We start from the raw sequence: 19,056 nt of genomic DNA on the forward strand, positions 1-19,056 counted from the left end.
ATTGCTGTCTCATATCTTTAAGGAAAAATGAGTGCAAGCACCACAGCTTTGGCCAGTTTTCCCAAAATACATGTTCTTTGTCAATGAATTACATAATATAATTTGCATCTTGTTAATCATTATTCACTGGGAATCGTATGGCCTGCTGCTTCTATTCCCAACTTTTCTTAATTACTCTAAATTGTTTCTGCAGCATATCACGCAAGGTCCCATTATAATGTGCTGAATATACATTTAACTGGTGTGGCGAATGGCGGTAAACTATATTCTTGTTAACAATTATAATTATGATGTGATAATATACATTGGGAATGTACGTAGTTAGCCAAGTCATGTAAATAAGATAATAAATGGGTTTTTAAAAACAGACGAATTTTGTGCGAATATCAAATATGTTTATTTATGCGGTCTAGTTGTAATAAATAATACGCATCCATAGTACAGTGTTCCCACGCTTTTCTACTTAGTGAATTGTCATCAGTTTTTACACCCAATATACTTATGGATAATAGCATTTATATTCAATAGGGTCAACGTATTGATCGAAAAACTTTGACTTGTTTTCAGTTTGTTAAATACCGTTTGTATAATGAAAGATAGAAAGATACGTAAAACGTATTTTTAAGATTGAACAAGAAGAAAGTTTCGGAAATCATTATTTGATTAATTACATGGACTTTTCAAATTAAATGTCTATTATTATGCGAGCCTGAATAAATACGCTTTTAAGTATAAAACGTAATTAAATGAGCAGTTAATTTTGCTCCAAATAACACGCGTTCCACTGACATAAAATTAATTAATTCTATTTGAATAGTATAAGGCAATTTCTAAACGTTTTGTTGTAGCTAAATGGTTATTTCTACCTTATACATATAATGAGCTAGCAACGGGATTTTTATGATTTGTTAACCCACCCTGTAGTAAATGTAAAAATTATATAGTAAAAGACGGAAAAATTAGAAAACCAACAATATAAAACAACCGAAAAATAAGGAAGGGGTCTGAATAAGACAAGTGAATGAAATTATAGAGAGTGAGTACTTACAAGGAATTACTTCATGCTGGAAATAAAAGTTGAATAAAAGCAGTTGAAATAAAAAAAGGAGAATCATTAAAATGAAAAAGTTGAACAAGAACGAGAAAATTAGGACAAACAGTTATAGAATAAAAAAGTTAAAGAAGAGAAACCAAAAAACCTATGAGAAACCGAAAGAAGAAAGCAATTGACCAATCCGAAGATTTCATGGATGAGGAAAGGCAAAAATAATAATAATGATCGACATGTTAAAAGAAACGAAGACAAAAGTGAGACAAATACAAGCCAAGTACAGAATTATGAAACTGATTGGTGTACCTGAATGGGTATTTGCTAACAATTTAGTGTTGTTCGCTAAAAGCAGAATAGAGCTAAAACAGAAGTTAGTGGAGAGAAGCGTCATCGTCAAGAAACATGAAGATCAATATAGAGAAGACTAAAGTTCTGCTGGTGGCTCAAAAAAAGACCATAGAGGTAGATGAGGTGCAACTAGAACAGTAGACATTTTTAAAGACTTAAAAAAGTGCAGATACAATTCAACGGAAAATTGGAGGCAGAAATAAACGGAAAATATTAACGCACCAGTTAAAATAGGCTGAATTTTGTATAGGAAGAAACAGTAGTTCCATCAACAAAAAATTGAATGTTTTTGATATTTTTCGACCTGTACGCATTAATAGCAACTAGAATTTGGTACCAACAAGTACGTTCAAGAAAAATATTCAGGCAGTTGAGATGGAATATCTGAGAAAAGTAGAGGAAATCACCAGAAAAAATATAATCATATATGAAAGCCTAATAGAGGAACTAAAAGTGGAACAGTAAAAAGTCCGCAAATCAGACGGTTTGGGCAACTGTGCAAAATGAATGAAAAGAGAGGACAGTCTGTCTCTGAAAGAGACACACCATAATTTCAAAAATAGCGGCACATTTTTGTACATATCTCAGGAAAAAATTGAGCTAGCAGGTTAATGCACCACTTTCACACAAAAATCAAAAATCTCAAGATCACTATCAGCTTTGTACGCTTTTGGCAAAACTGCAACATCAAACCAAGCATGGCACCGCCTTCTTCGGTCATATCTCTAGAACCATTCTAGCTAAAGATCATGTTTTCTTACCACAGGACAGAGAAATAAAAACATCTATCTATAAGTGGAACTTGAGATGGAAAATAGTTGTAATTTTACACAACAAGCAAAATTTTAAGATTGCTTTTGAAGGTATTAGATAAGGTTTTAATTTCAAACATGACGCCACATTTTTCCTAACATCTCAGGAATAAATTTAGCTAGTACCTAGATAAAGAGCAACTTTTGCTACCGCCAGATAGAGCATTAAAAACGTCTTTCACTAAGTGGAACAAAAGTTAGTAAATAATGTCAGTTTTCACACCACAAGCAAAATTTTAACATTTCGCAAAAGGAATCAAGATAAGCCTATAATTTTTTTAGACTTGTACGCAACTTGTTACACAACACAACACTAGTTAGAGCACTAAATACCGGACCTCCCAAGTAAAGAATGCATCTCATGCAAAATGGTACTCAAAAAATTAATATATCAAGATCACTATTAGTTTTAAGTGGTAAACTTGTGAAATTAGCTCAAAATGATGACGCTTTTTTCGTCAAAGCTTCAAAAAAGTGGACTAAGTAGACATGTCTTTCCACTTCTTAAGACAAAAATATGATATAAAATGTTTAATCAAATGTACCTTCAGGAATACATTTTCATGTTCTAGAAATACGTAAATTCCGCTAATGAGCGTTAGTGAGAATTCGTCCCTGGCTTATTCCCATTATGTCTAGCCGGTAATTCTGTATTAGAATGAAAATAACTGATCGATGAAAATATTATTATTTAATTATAATTCGGCAATTATAAACGTTCGCATCATTGGTTTCTTGATTCTAATCGAATGAACATAATTATCTTCTAAACTCAAAGCCACATGCCCAATTGATAATGACACATGAGGAGATTTACGTCATATTAATCTTTTCTTCGGTTCGGCGATTGTCTGCTAAATGCCTATGTTATGCTATTATTAAATTCCAGCACATTTATATTGGCATTGGCCACAAGTGATAAATTGCTGCTAACGAACAACTAAGTCAAGAATTATAGACAGTTTTCAGATTTTTGCAACAATAATACAACGTTAATTTACGTAACATGCATGTTACAAGTATGGAAAAATCATAATTGTTTAAGTACATATCGGGTGTTAACTATATCTAGGCTGTAGTTGTGTAACACTTTTGTTATGCATAATCAGAGTGATGTAAAATCTGGCTTGTAAAAATGTGGACTTGTATGAAAATTATACTATACAAAGCAACCACATAACAACATCGCATATTCTTTTTCAAAATATCCAAACCAGTCGTAGGACTGTTAACTTAAATTGTTGTGGGTATTAACAATTATTACAAATTACCACCAATTTGCTAATTATCACGGTTCTCAAAAAATTATAAAATAACAAGTCAACATTAGCTTCGGTTAATTGTTGGGAATAATATTTGAATGGGGTCGACAATTATTCTTGAACAACTATCAATTGATTAAGTTCACATAAAACACTTCCCACATCACAGTTTTACTTTCAAATAAATACAAAAGTGTCCCTTATATCAATTGCAAGTGTTCTTTGACCTTCGCTATTCTTGTGTGCAAAATAGTTTATACTGTTACAGTTCAGCTCCTCGAATGCTTAAATCGAGAACTGAATAAACATCAGCTATGCACATCATTACTTAATTAGACGATTTATATGCATGTTAATTAGCAAATACAAAGTTCAAATTTTCATGAACGTTTGTTTAATGGAAACGTTCGTTTTAAGAACCGATTTGTTTAGGAAACGTCTGCGGAATTGTAAATTAATTGTGTATCATGTACGAAAGTGTAATGTAAAAATAGCCGGCAGGTAAAAAGGGTTATTTTGGTAACTCTGAAAATAAACTTGAATGGCTTCTTGGCCGATAATTATTTTTATGCTTGAAAAAATCAATTCAATCCAGGATAAATCAATCACTTGGTTACACTTTAAGTGTAAGCTTTAGTGCTTTTATTGCCATTCGAATTTAACTGTTGTTCGTAATTTTACTTATATTTAAGAATAGGAGATTTTAAATTTCAAAACAAAAGAAAGTATAACATAGTTTTATATCCAAATGAGTTGTTTGATAACCAACGCTTATCAAAAGAACAAGATGAAATGTGCAAATTGAGCAGATTTGTTTACTTGCAATTAAAACCTCTGATATTATCTGTTGCCCATGCATGGAATCTTTGACCTTTGTAATGTACAATATGCATATTATCTGGTACATTGACCTGCATCTTGAACAATTTAATTTTGATTTTCCAGTTTCGGAAAGCACAAACAGTGTGAGAACGAAAAGAACTTGCAGACCAGCTTGAGACCGAAGTTATCGACCCTTGGGGGTCGATAGACTTTTCGAATGAAAAAAAGACAAGTCGTTGAATAATAATTATAACTATTGAAAAAATGACTTTTTACACTAGATTTCGTATCCATCCGAATCTTAGTATGTTTTGTCATCCACAATCCAAAATGGCCTTGCTGAAGTGATTGAAATTTGTTCGTATATCGAAAACGAGTGCAGATATTTACAGAAAAATTAAATGAAACGATTTTTAATATCACATTATATACGTAATAATTAATGAATTAAATTAGTACCACATAGTAATGTATATCTTTACTTCTTCAGAAAAATTCCAACGACCAATCGGTCTTTCAGCACATGTACATGTAAGTTAAGTGAACATTTACGATTAACAAAATTAAGCCAAATCAACTTTCATTTTCGATTTCTATATCCTGAAGTATTCTACAAGAGAAGAGCAAGGAAATCGGAATCGGAATAGTCTTTTTACGCAACGATGGTTTAGTTTACTCCACTTGTGTGGATGTTCCACTTTTCCTGGATTCCTCAAAGTGTTTCAGTTAAGTAACCAAAGTGCGTTTTTTAATCAGTCTTAGGCAATGTTTCCTGTATGCATTTTTTAGTTTCCTCGGTACTGGTTAGTCTATTCCATAGTTTAGCAATCTGGTTTGAAGTAAGTTTCTGAGAATGATTAGGAAGTATTTTGACGAAAGCAGTTTAAATAATAGTCCTTTTGATATATACAGGGTCTCCCGGAATATGTGGGCATGCTCTCGGATTTGATTTGTACAGGGGACGTTAAAAAAAACATAGCAAGTTTCTGATTAACATGAACCTCAGAACTGATTTTTTTTAAATAACTTATAATATTTCATGCACGTTTTTTAACGTCCCCTGTACAAATCCGAGAGCATCTTCACATGTTGCGGGACACCTTGTATAAGAATTACATAAAAAAATTGTTTATTATTATGTTATTAAAGTTATGTCCAAACTTAAAGAGTCTTTTATTTTGAAGCTAAATTGGTATGGTGGAATATGTTTTCCAATGAGTTCTTAAAATATGTTCAGTTCACTATAATATTTTTAACACGTTACCCAATGCCGGAAATAATGTAAGAATCATGTGGTTTGGTACTTGGGTACTGTTTAGTCGATTTTTTTGGTATGGGTATGATTTTTCATATCGTATAGGTACATTTGGTTGAGTATACGATTGTATACAAAAATGTACCATAGCATATCAAATCAAATTGAAATGTTCTTGATAATTTCTCTATTTCCTGCAGGCACTTTAATACGTTGCAGTAAAATGTAAATACCTTGTATATTCAAAGCAACGAAGTTTCTTAGTTGGGTTGATTTAGCATACCACATTATTTTTATTGTAGAATTTCCTTAAAATAAAAGTTTTCTTTCAATTAATAATTATTTTTCAGATTATACTTTGCTTAAAGGCTGGTAAATACTGGCATTTAACAGGTCGGAACTAGATTTTTAGGTATACGTTTTTAATTAAATGTTATTAACTGGTTAATCAAAGAACTGGTTCTCGCTAGATGCATTTGAAAAACCACCGGTCTGGTCTGGCTAAAAAATATTCAATGAAGCGACAATCGTTTATTATATTTGATTAGCTATTTCGGCGTCTAAGATATAAAAAAGGCAGCTAAAAATTTTCGAGAATAATTCCATTTAGCGTAAGTATAAAATAATGGTAAGTTGCAATTGAATCATTTGAAAACAGTCCCAAATAAAATAAACAATATAAACTACAACAAGTAGTTCCATAAGATCTTTATCTGATTAACTTGTGCTTTATTTTAACTATTGTATTATTAGACGAACCCAGTTTTATTAACAGTATTAAATATTAAAAGATTTAAATAAAAAATAAAATTTGAGTTTACTGAAGACGTATAATATAAAGCAAGCAATTTACCACTGCTAAATCTAGCATCAATTATAGAATACAACTATTATTATTTTGTTTATTCTATATTATGTAACGCTCAACATCAATTATATATTATCAAAGAAAGAACTGTTTTTCTGTATTTCTGATACATTTGTCTTTTAAAATTAACAATTATATTGGTGAAGACACAAGACACAAAAGAAGATTACGAGAAGCTGAAGATAATTTTAAATAAACTACTTCGATACATGTATTATTGTTTAAAACACACTCCTTCGTTTTTCTGACCCCTTGATCTCTTTGTGCGCTTGTTTTCTTTTCTCGGACAAGTAATCCAATCTCTAAAATGTGCCGCAAATTCACAATATTATTGAAAATATTTATCACTAAACTGTTTTTAAAATAGATCATTTTGCTGTTATCAACTTCCTTGTACTCTGAAATTGATAATCCATTACTTACTTTCGGGTTGGTAGTTTTAGTACCTTCAATTATTTGTTTATTAACTTGATTATATGGCGAATTCTGTGAGTGCATGATTAATTGCAAAATGAATGTACAATTCTAACAATCAAAATCATAATTTAGGGAACATTAATTAATGTAATCAGGAAATAAGATGACCGTGGTTCGTATCCGTCATAGATTATTATTCCTTAAATAACATTCAATTTGCAGTCTTTGTTTTCGTTTAGTTTCCATACAAACATATTTATATATTAAAAAACAATATGTTTCAAATTGCTCCATTTTTTTAAACCTGTCCTCCTCATATCTATCTACTTAGTTAATAGCTAAAAAGATTAATAATTTACGAGATATAAACGTGTTAATGCGTATAAAACTTGTATGCGCTAGCCTTCAAAGTTTTTTAAAGTGTAAAGTGATGTATTAGTTTGTCTTAGATATTGCTATTTATATCGAATATTCAAATTAATTAAGTGTGTACCTACATTTTACGCATGCAATTAGTTCTTACCTTTGGACAGTGTTAAAGCTGGTGGGACTTTGGAAATACCCTCACACAATGGAAAGTTATTAACATTTATTTTACTTGTGCTCTTTCCCAATAAGATGATTGAATTGTACATGGGCGAGAAAAGCAATCGGTTTCTTAGAAGGCTGCACAGCGCACACCGTATTGCAAAGAGCACAAAAGAATAAAGCATAGTGTTTTACACCTGCTGAACTGCAAAACAAAGAATTTTCCAGCGGGACTGGCACAACTGAGAATACAGAAAACGAAATAAGATATTTTCTGGGTGGACTTTTCATAAAATTGTATTTGCTGAATGAAATTGAAATTTTATTGTTGATTATATAGACAAATATTGAAATGAAAGCTATGATTACTTGTAGTAGAATAATGTATGTCGTTTCCAAAACACCAGTTCTGAGATTCAATTTAGGTAAAACGATTAAATTGTTATGAAAAGTATAGTGTTAATCTGTATATGACTATAAAAAATTCATTTAAGGATTATTTGAAAATATTCTATTGTTTGGTTGATTTACGGGTATTTCTAATCAAATATATGCCCAGGTAAATTTAAACAATATTGATTTAATGTAAAGGTAATCCAGATAATCATAAAATTATATCCCAATCCTAGTGCGGAACTGAATAAGCTCAAAAGTTTGTTCAATTAATAATTTCCATAGCACCAGTAGTAATTGTTGAAGGAAATACGAGGAATCGATTTTATAGTGAATCTATAATGAAAACGCGAAGTAGAACAAAACGTGTTGTACAACTGATTATTGAGTTTCAAACCTGCATTATTGACTAGTCAAATTCGCTAATTCCACTTCAACTAATATCGAAAACAAACTGTTTTATCCGGGATTACTTACAAATCAACTCGGTGCTCGCTTCCATTTCAATAAGAACAACTAACGTTCAATTCGCTAATGTTTAACACTCACTAATAACCGTCTTCTCCCGGACCAAGTGCTAGTCTATCGACAACTGAAAATACAGTAAAATTTGTTGAAAACACTCATACGCCTTCTATCGCCAACCATAATTCTCATACTAATAATAAACAACCGACTGTTAAAAATAATTAATCGAATATCTTAACGTGTGACAAATGGGAGATAATACCGGGTATCTGGCGAAGAATTTCAGCGATCTTTGATGTTATGATGTTTTTGTTTTGTTGAAAGTGGGCGATGGGGGTCAACTTACGATTTGACCAATCCAAAGCAACTGTTTAATCAGTTTATTTACTTATTTATTTGCCTCCGGATCTACGTAGGTCAAGGATGGATAACAGCTATTTTCGTGTTTGTAGGGTGTAGATGTTTCATAGAAAAAACTTATTTATAGTATTTCAATCTACTCGTAGTTTTAAATTTTAATTCAGTTTGAAACACCAAATAGAGAAAAAAATTAAAATATTATTGTAGGCAAGTCTACAGGTGTTTTAATATATTTTTATGTACCCAGCAGGAGAAGTTAAACAGCAAAAGTTGGCGGTTTCAAATTTAAATACCTTTTCTATCAAATACATTATTTGGGTTAATTTAGAGGAGGCTTCAGCTGAGAGTCTGTTCATCCGCAACGACTATTATTTGGATTCGGATGATTTAAAAATATTTATTATCCAAACAGACATGTTGTAACACACTCAAGCATTCATACGTATGTTTATCAAAATGAAATGTTCTATAATACATTGCTAATGTATTATTACTCAAGCGTTGCAATAATAGTTTCCATTGTAAAAAATTGTCCGCATTTATCACCATACATGTACTGTTATGCAGTGTTTTTTCCAATTTACAGTTACACTTATTCTGCAACTACATTATTGAAACTAATCAAAAGGTCAAATATGCTTAAGTTCAAATGGTTTATATTAAATGTTGCGTTTTACACCTCTTATTAATTAGCTGCTGGTTAGGTTTCATAAGATTATCTAATAACAACTGGAAAATTAATTAATTAAATACTACATTAAGAAAACAGCGTAATGATACCACAATAATACTTAGTAGCCATATACATATTAAAAATCTTATTTGCTAACCCAATTATTGCAATTAATCAAAACAGTTGCTATAAACAATTCATACAAAGATAAGTGTATCTAAGAATTTGAAGCCCTGTATGAATTAACCATTACATCTTCAATGCTTCTGTTTAGGCAAAGAATATTTAAAATCTATTGAGACGAGGTAAAAATTGGATTACGAATAATTCTCTTAATAAAATGTTCTACTCATTGCTATTGAACATGCTGATTCGAAACATTTGAAGTTCATTTGCTTGCCCTCAGCTCAATTTCCGTTCGACTTTTCTCGCTTTAATTTTTGTTTATGTTCAAGTCTAAATAAATTTACTGGGGATTTTGCTGTCTTAGTATTAGATATCAGATATCGAGATCGTTTTGGTTATTTTCGACGGTTGATGAGAAATCGGAACTTTTTCATCCGAAAAAATCTTTTTTTTATTTGCAGTGTTATTTCTAAATATTTTAATTTTACTTCCGCTCTTTACGCAATACAAACATGTCAGGATTGTTAACCTGTTATCTTGTTTCAATTAATTTTACCAGAAGTACATTTAATATTAATTTTTTATATTCAATTGGATGCTTGAATGCTGTCTCGAAATATGATGCTGCTTTTCAGTTTACAATCAGATGTCTAAATGCTTTTTCGGTCATATTGCACTACTGATGGTGAACCGATAATTTTTAATCCAAAGCCTGCCGAGCTTTTTTACATTTATTTAATAGCTTAATTAATTAATAGCTTAAATAATTAATTCTACTTGCGATACGCCCATGCAAAATCAACATGTTGTTGAAAATCAAACTGTCTCAATCTACTTTACATAAACTTTACCGCATGTCCCAATGAATATTTCTAACAAAAGTGCGTCCCAATTTTATCATTCATAAACTTCACAAGTCTGGTATGAGCTACTGCAATTTCCTTCCTTACAAGATCGTCAACTTGTGAGGACGACTTCCTTTTATTTACTGTGACAATTTCGGGACTTTTCACATTAACGTTTTCCACTTAAAGTCTTTTGAAACATTGAACTTAGTTGACTAAATAGAAATGTTCATAGACATTCAATATTTGCTTGAAGTGTAATTCACTGTTTGAGTATCTGTGAGTAGTTTAAACCTCGTCATTTTCAGTTTAATACTCGTAAAAACCGTCCGGTCGATGCTCACAAACCAATTGAAAATATTTGTTTCCTATAGGAATTTCAGCCAAACTTTCAACATTTGCATATATTACCTAAGTATCCGAACTTCATGTGTCTTGATGATAACATTTTTTATTTCGGTAATTTTTACACCTTGTTCAGCTTGTTCTTTACAAGATGCTAGCGCAAAAATCAACGCTTAAAGCAAAAGTGTTTTTTTTTATTATACATATACCGTCAGAGCCCATCATTTCTATTTACTTGCTTTCACGAAATTCCGTGCTCACTTGAAAACCTGTATGGCTTTGCAGGTTTAGCAGTTCCTATTTTAATTAATTTGCGGTAAAAATTATATATTATATAAAAAAATAAAATGTTGTAATTGTAGATTACCACGCAATTAGCAGTTTTTTTGAAAATTTATGGTAGTTGCCAATGAATATGTAATAAAATATTACTAATATGCGCACCTACATAAACTGCACGAAATACTTATGGGTTTTTGTGTACTTTTTTACGTTTGAAAGTTGGGGGTTTTGCTTCTATTCGGAACATGCTTTTAAAATGTTTTTTTTGTTGAGTATTTAGCTAATTTGTAAGTTTTGAAATTGTTCTTCAATTAATTGGAGTACCGGTTGATAAAAGTTTGTTAAGGAACACACGCAATAAAGTATTCAGACTATTATTGAACTTTTAAGGGTATGTGTAAAATCCGATGAATTTCAAATTATGATTATTTTTGTCAATAAACTTTTGAAATTAGCGGCGCCCACACCACCTTTTTAAGAAATGTGTGGACGTGTGGGCTATATATTAATGGCACATTTTCAATTCATAGTCATGGGGAGTAAAACGTGATTAACTCTATTCTATTATTAAATTTGGGTATATAGAAAACCTACTCATAAAATGAAATTTCAATAATACCTCAAATTACTCAATAAAGGCATCAAAAAAATTGAAAAATTCCATTTATTCCGAGTCTTTCAGATAACATTAAACGACTAAGTAACAAATTCAATTTTACAATATTCTTCAAAACAGAAAATACAATTAGAAGCAAAACTTTACAAACAAAAATTAATCCCAAAATCTTTCTTGTTTAATTGTTCAATCACTCTGTATTGCAATAAAATGCACCTTGGTTTCTATTTCAACATGGCTATTGTAAAAATTATATTATTTATTGGCGTAAAAGAATAAGCCGAGATAATTCTATTTGTCAGCGTATCTTGTGGAGGCTAATTGAAGAAAGCTTTTATGTTTATCGTAGATTGATACGTGTTGTTTTGAAAACTTAAAACTAAATCGCACTCATGCAACTTAGACTGATTACGTATTTAATCGGTTTAATGGGCAAACTCATTTAGACCGGAATAATTTATAGAACGAAGAGCAATTTGAAATAGGCATGTCGGTTGATGTTTGATAATAGAGGTCAAACATCAAAATTTATATTTCCCAAATGGGTAGAAATAGGATTACATACAGCATAAATAAACTTACTTATTAAAGAGAGAAGCTAATGTATTGTCCACTGTATTTTACCGTTGTTTTTTATACGAAAGTCCCAAGCAAACAACATTATTCTAATATCAGAACATAAAAAAAGTTTCTGTTTCTTAATAATGTCAGTGTTTTTTATTATAATTGGAGTAATTCGTGTATGTTTTTAACTTTTTATCATCTGAAAAAATACTACAGGAAGATAAAAGACAATCAAAGTATTTTTGTTGAAACGTTTCTATTTTCTCTAGTAAATCCTAGTTGAATAACATAACCAGGATAATCGGTTTGCCGCCATGAAACTAATCACGTTTCAATTGAAATTTGTTTTAATTTCCTCTTGTCTCGGTTTGTTTACTTTGGGATTTATGGCCCATTGATTTATTGCAGACGGTCGATGACTACATTTTATAGGTCAGAGGTACATTATAAAGTTTGGCCAACTGAAATGGGGTTTTAGAGCATGGGAATTGTGTATTTGGCTCACTGAAACAAGCTCAGATTATAAAATAGAGCAAATTTAGTTTGGTTGTTAACAAGACGACAAATACACCAAGCTTGTAAAATAGGTGATGTTTCCATAAAATTGAAATTACACTAATTGCAAAACGGTTAAAATTTGAAACTGAAGTAATTCAAATTAGCAAAACTAAAAGTTTTGCAAATCAAGGTTCTTCGTCGGTCGTAAAAAAATCGCTCACTTATTAATAACCTTTTATTCTCATTCTAATCTTCGATCAATCAATAATGCATTTGCTCGATAATACATTCAGCTTTTAGTTTGAGACACGTAAACTTTTTTTAACTGATTAGAGTTTTTGACTAAATAAACTTTATTGAGTAATATAATCAATTACTCACATGATCTCAACTCACGAATCCCCGACTAACCCACACTTAATAACTACTAGCAAGAAACAATGTAATTTTTGCTTAATTATTCTCAACCCTCATTGAATATTTGAATAAAAACTAATTAAAATGCAGCTAAAAAAATCGTGGCTACGTAATTCAATTCGCACTCTTTAACCGAATAATAATAGAACGAACAAAAAACACGCAACCTTACTTTTGCCAACAAAGGGCGGTGGCGTTTGCATACCACCTTAAAATGTCCAATTTCTGGTGATTTAACATGGAAACCAACAGAAAAGAAAATATCGCATGCAATACAGCCATTCGTCCTGATCGGGAATTGTTGATAAAAATCATGGACATTGTGTTAACTGATTAAATATGCAAATTCCATTAATTTTGCATACTTTTGTTACTAGTGTTTCTACAAACACTAGTGTTAAAAAAGTGAATAGTATTTTTTGTCACGATCGTGTAGAGTAATTCATAGTTACTTTAGTAAAGAAACGATTCAATTCTTCAGTCAACACTAGTAATGCGTTCTCACATTAATTCCTTTATTTGAAAATTTACTGCAAATGCTGATTTGTTTTTCAACTATATGCTACAATATATTAGAGCAACGTGACATTTAATACAAAAAGTATGACTGATCGTTAAATGTAGAGCTGATCAGATCATTAGAAAAGTGTGATAGTCGAAATTAAATCCATTACCAAAATTAAGAACCAGATGGCTACATTACCATACCTTAATGTACCTATCAAAAAGTGTGCCAAATTATTGGAACATTGATTGATAGCCTCTAAAATTGATTGTCCATAGATGGAAGAGCTGTCTGTTCTAATGAAATGTCTAGAAGAAATTAAGCTACTTTTACGCAATTGTTTGCTGCAATTTTTTATGTTCATTGATGAGGAGCGGCACTATATTTGGTGCTAATCACAATTATTGTCAAGCTGCAACTAAAACTCAACTGTAAAGTTTCAATTCTTCTTATAATTGGCTTTTAAACTAATTTTTTTCATTTCCGTATCTATAGCTTCAGTTTTTTAAATAATGTCGGTTTGATAATTTTGATGTATATTTCCTTATTTACTTGTTGCTTTCGTTCTGTATGCGTTTGCATACTTCTGCGGTTGCGAAATATACAATGCGCCAGAAGGAAAACGATTTTTCTGTGCTTACGTTTCGGATGGATTTAGACCATCACCATAAGAAGACAGTAATCCTAAACCTAAGCATAATAAATGCAGCTTGACGCGTATAAAAAGAAGAGGAAGAAAACGAGGAATATCATCAGAAAAACAACATGAAATATTTACTATATGGAATATTATACTTATATATTATACTTATATATTACTATTATATATGGAACAAGGAATGGCGAGGAGGGAACGAAGGAAGGAAGGAAGGAAAGACAATGGTTTGTTTATAATTTTTTTCTTAAACGATTTGTAGCCATTTTACTTTACTATGTATTTTTATACTATTTAGTGTTTCTCCCATTCTCATTTACCTTCATGATAAAATTTATTTACTATGCTTAACTCTGAGAGCATTGTTGCTGATGGCTCAAAAATATCCGAAATATAGGATCCGAAAAATAATGTTAGCGCAATTTATTCGAAATCGTTATGTATTCAAATATAAAAATATAATCCAAAAATTATCAACTCATCTGGAAAAGAGTAAACTATTTAATTATTAAGAATATAATCAAGCAAAACGTGAAGTAAACTGGAAGCGAATCGTCCAAATATTGTTGGATTGTCGTACGCTGAAAGGGCCATCAAACAACTTCGATTAATAATTCATTCAATTTCCGAGTACAATAATCAAGCCAAAGTGGAAACTAGAATCGACCTGGAACTCTATCTAAATGCATTTCTGATTATTATAAGGATAAAACAAGCAAAATATAGTAGTGAGATAATAAAGATAATTCAGCAACAGACTCACACAAAAATATTAAGGAGATCAAAGTAAAACGGTCAACTATGAGACCCATACATAAAAGATCATCTTTGCAAAATAACCAGATCTCATTTATAGCGAAAGGGACGAAATAATTGGAGATTTATTTCTCAATAATTTGAGAAAATAATACATTTTCCTAGTAGAACCTCCAGACCGCATGCTACTAGAGAATTGATAGAATTGAGAACATGATAAACTCATTAACAATTTTGATCATATTACAGATGATACAAACTCTCTATTCCATCTTATTAACCTATCTATGAACAGAACAGATGATGATGGACATGTTTAGTGAATAACCCATCTATTATTAATTGCACTACTTAAAACTATAAGAGTTTAATTTGACCGCGCTTTTAGTTTGTCAGGTTTTTGACCATAAAAATATCCAAATTAGGTATAAATATTAATAAGTAAGTAAGTTTATATACAATAAAAAATTAACACTTTATGATAGACGGAAACAAATGCAGCATCCATTTGGGGAAGAGAAAACGTGCCAGAGTTTGTTTCATTGCATAACAAACAAATATTTCGAAAATGTACAAAATGATACTTGAAATAAATAGCACCGCCTTGTTTCGATTGAACTCCTGATAATAAAATTCTCATGTTGTTAATAAAATAATGAAAGTATGAAAAACAAATGAGAATAATTTTTATATTTCACAGGAATACCATTTGAATGTAATTTCTGTAAAGGTCAAAGAAATTTAAATAATGGAAAATATCTGAATTTTCTGCATCGATCGATCCCAAAAATAACAGTTTTTACGATTTTGTTTACAGTGAAGTAAATGCATTACGGATCAATTGGATAACTGTAATAAATATAGAGAAGCAATGTCCCAATTTTTAAAGAGTTGAAACCGAAAAGCCAAGTATTTGCTGAAAAATAGGAATTAATTAGGACAATTCAGTTGGATCGTAGAGATTTATAGTTAACTAGTTTTGTTCAGGTGCAACAATATCGAAATTAGAAACGTTACGAGAAAAACTAAGCCTAAACAAAAATCCTACAACAGACTGGAATAACAGGTACAACATTTTCACATAATAATAAATATCTGCTCGGATGTCTATCTTAATTGGGAAGTCTGTTTAAGCGGACATCCAAATCACTTGATCTAATGTATTCAGGCTTTTATTGATGCCAGTTGCAAAGTGATTTAACTGCCGTCTAAAACCTCATTATTGTTGTGGATACAAGAAAAAGCGAATTGCTAATAAAATGTTTCCAAAATTAAAAGGCATTTTTTCATGACTATGTCCAATGATAAGAAAATATTGTATATGTATATAAAAAAATGTAAAAAATATTTACAACGCAATTTGCCACGAATTGTAAGTTGGTATCAAATAAAACTTGTTCGGTTGTGCAGTTTTGATTGCAAAATAAATGTCTGAAAACAAAAGCTACTAGTTACTACTTTTTTAATTAATTACGCATTTTTATCACCGCTAAATTTAAGTATATAATTTAGTCTTTGATATCGAAAACACTGCAAAGGTTCTTCTCACTTCAAGCAGGAAAAACCAAATACAAATTTATTTATTTCAAATAAAAACTGATGAACGTGAGGAAACAATGAGCAGACATATCAGCGAATGTCTCAAATAATAAATTATGCAATTTTTTTAATTTAAAAACCAATCCGCTTACCAGCTTTATTTCAAATCAATGAACAAATCCTGATTTGAGAAAACTATTAGTTTAGCTAATTAATTCAAATATTATACACACATCTACCAACAATTATACAATGTTAATATTTTGCAATTGCTTCCGCAATAGTTTTGTTGCTCAGCAAATAAAACAGATTTCAATAATGTTTTCGATTATTATGTAAATATTTGACATGACGCGGAGGTTGAAAGAACCGGGAAATGGTCACCAACCTTTTTTTTCCATTTATCCATTCATATGTGACAAATGTATACATTTATGGTAAGCGGAACTTGGTTTGGCGATAAGAATTCTTTCTAAATGGAAACGTGTTCTAACCAATGCGTGTTTCTTGCTTATCCGAGGCTTCGATCAAATCCGCAAATTTTCCGAAGTGAGAAGGAAATATTTGAACAGATCCATGATTCTTGTACTGCACAAAATATTTTTAGACATTACACATAATTTAACGTAGTTCAATATTAATGATAGAAAAGTACTAGAAAACAAACTACATTTGCTAGTTACACAGAAGAAACAATAACTATAAAATATTTAAAAAAAGCAATAAAAATATAAACTATTTTACTTACTTTACGTCTTACTTACAACGTCTAGTTTTAATTCTCATCATGTTAAATTCCTGCTTGCCTTCATTGGTTTCATAGGAATCAATATAATTATTTCACATAGTTTTCTATAGAGTTTTGTTTAAATGAAGATTATTTACATTTTAAAGGATTCGAAGAATGTATGTGCTTTCGTCTGAAAATATGTTTTCAAAAACGTGAAGTCAAATAATGAGTCATAATATAACTTATGATAAGCAGAAACGGGAGGTTTATTCCGAAAATGGTAAAAACACCGGATGATCAAACAAGCCATCTGTTTGGTTTTAATGTAAAAATCTGGAGGACCGGCTGAATTGAGAAAAAAAATCTCAAAAGGAATAATAGCAAATTAGAAAATATATGTAGTTTACACACTGTTAGAAGTTAAATGTTGAAGAAATCGATCCAATGGCTTAGGTACTAAAGTTCAGCTATAGAAAAACACCAAAGAAATGTCGATAGATTTAACATAAAACAAATTGTATTATTAAGAACCAGAACCAAATTCCAAACAAGAAGTGGTGGAAATAAAATTCTATAATAGTGGAAACTGAATTCAGAATAAGAACGAAAAATGAGGGTTAAAAAAATCCAGATAAAACAAATTGAGAAAGTGAAACAGGAATAAATTATACGCAAGTCAAGCTCGGTAATATCGAAATTCTGGAAGTTAAAATTCTCAATAATCGAGGAATAATGAAATTGCCGATGTTGAATGTATGAACAATACAAGAACGAAAAAGTTGCAACATAGTTCGAAATCAAATCTTAAGAACTCCTCTATGAAATTATTAAAGTTAAAAATGTAAGAGTCGCAGTAAGTTTCATTACTGCGTAGGGGGTGCTTTCAAACAGCAAGCGGTGAAATAAATGCAGTTATTAAGCAGTAAAGTGAAACAAAGCAAAACACAGCTGGTAATTAATTTTCAGCAATATTGATGTCAGCCAAGCCCTTATTTCCATTGGCTTACTAATTAGCGCAATTAATTAAGCTTTGGGACCTAAGGAAGCCGAATGTTCTTATAAACAAACCAAACAAACCTTTAATTATTAATGGAATTCTGGGTTTATAGTGAGCACTGAAAATGTTTTGGCAGAAACAATGTCCTGRAAGTTTAACTGTAAAGAGCGGTGAGGGYTTACTGCTTGCGGAATTCATAAATTATTGAACACTCGGATTCGGTACTTTGTGTGTGGATTACATCAGAAAGTCATCTATATAAAAAGTGTTTTGAATGTGATATTACTCCTATTTCATGGGGATGAAAATCGAAGATATTTAAAAAACTGATTATATTTTTTACACGATTAATCGACTGGTTAATCACGAACGAAAATWTTGGGCTTAAATCAGTAGGTCAATTGCAGTTTATTTCGATAAACAGGAAAAATCCTTGAAGCTAATTGAAGCCACTAGTCGATGTTATTTTGAGAGATAATCCAAAAAATTGGCCAATGAAGAGAGTTAAAGTAAGGAAGTACGGAAATACTGCTTATGTAAMGCCWTTGAAGTTATATTAAATTAWTTRGAAATTAATCAATAGCAAACTTCTTTTTTACTAATACCAAACACCTAATTACTCTTCGTTACTAGTGCTAAAAATAAAGAATTAGAAATAGGWSTTTCAGTTGTATGTGATCTTTCGATTAAATTTTAATAATAAAACTGAATTCTATTMTATTTGATTTGTCGTCGAATGCACGTTTTGCTATAATGGAACCGTTAATAGACGTAATTTCCGCTATTATTCTGGTTCAATCCCGCACCAATTTAGAATCATCCAAAATCAGCACGAGTAGACGGGAAATGTTTACTGCCGATTACTGCGAAATTTATTCCTTATTCCTTCCTCCGAATAAAAAGGCTTTTAACTGATTTCGTAGG

General features: G+C 30.8%; 1 protein-coding gene across 1 annotated transcript in view; it reads right to left on the reverse strand.

Moving 5' to 3' along the window:
* Positions 1-8,507, reverse strand: part of LOC109533417 (probable serine/threonine-protein kinase DDB_G0279405) — a gene marked incomplete in the record, with an annotated part of 49,934 nt that extends 41,427 nt beyond the window's left edge. The window contains 2 exon segments of the mRNA XM_048666149.1: positions 7,359-7,568; positions 8,234-8,507. Of these exon segments, the coding sequence (XP_048522106.1) occupies positions 7,359-7,548 (190 nt within the window).
* Positions 8,508-19,056: the final 10,549 nt, after the last annotated feature.

This window comes from Dendroctonus ponderosae, unplaced genomic scaffold (assembly GCF_020466585.1).
Source record: "Dendroctonus ponderosae isolate FM_Combo_2020 unplaced genomic scaffold, Dpon_F_20191213v2 Dpon_F_20191213_4, whole genome shotgun sequence".
NCBI lineage: Eukaryota > Metazoa > Arthropoda > Insecta > Coleoptera > Curculionidae > Dendroctonus > Dendroctonus ponderosae.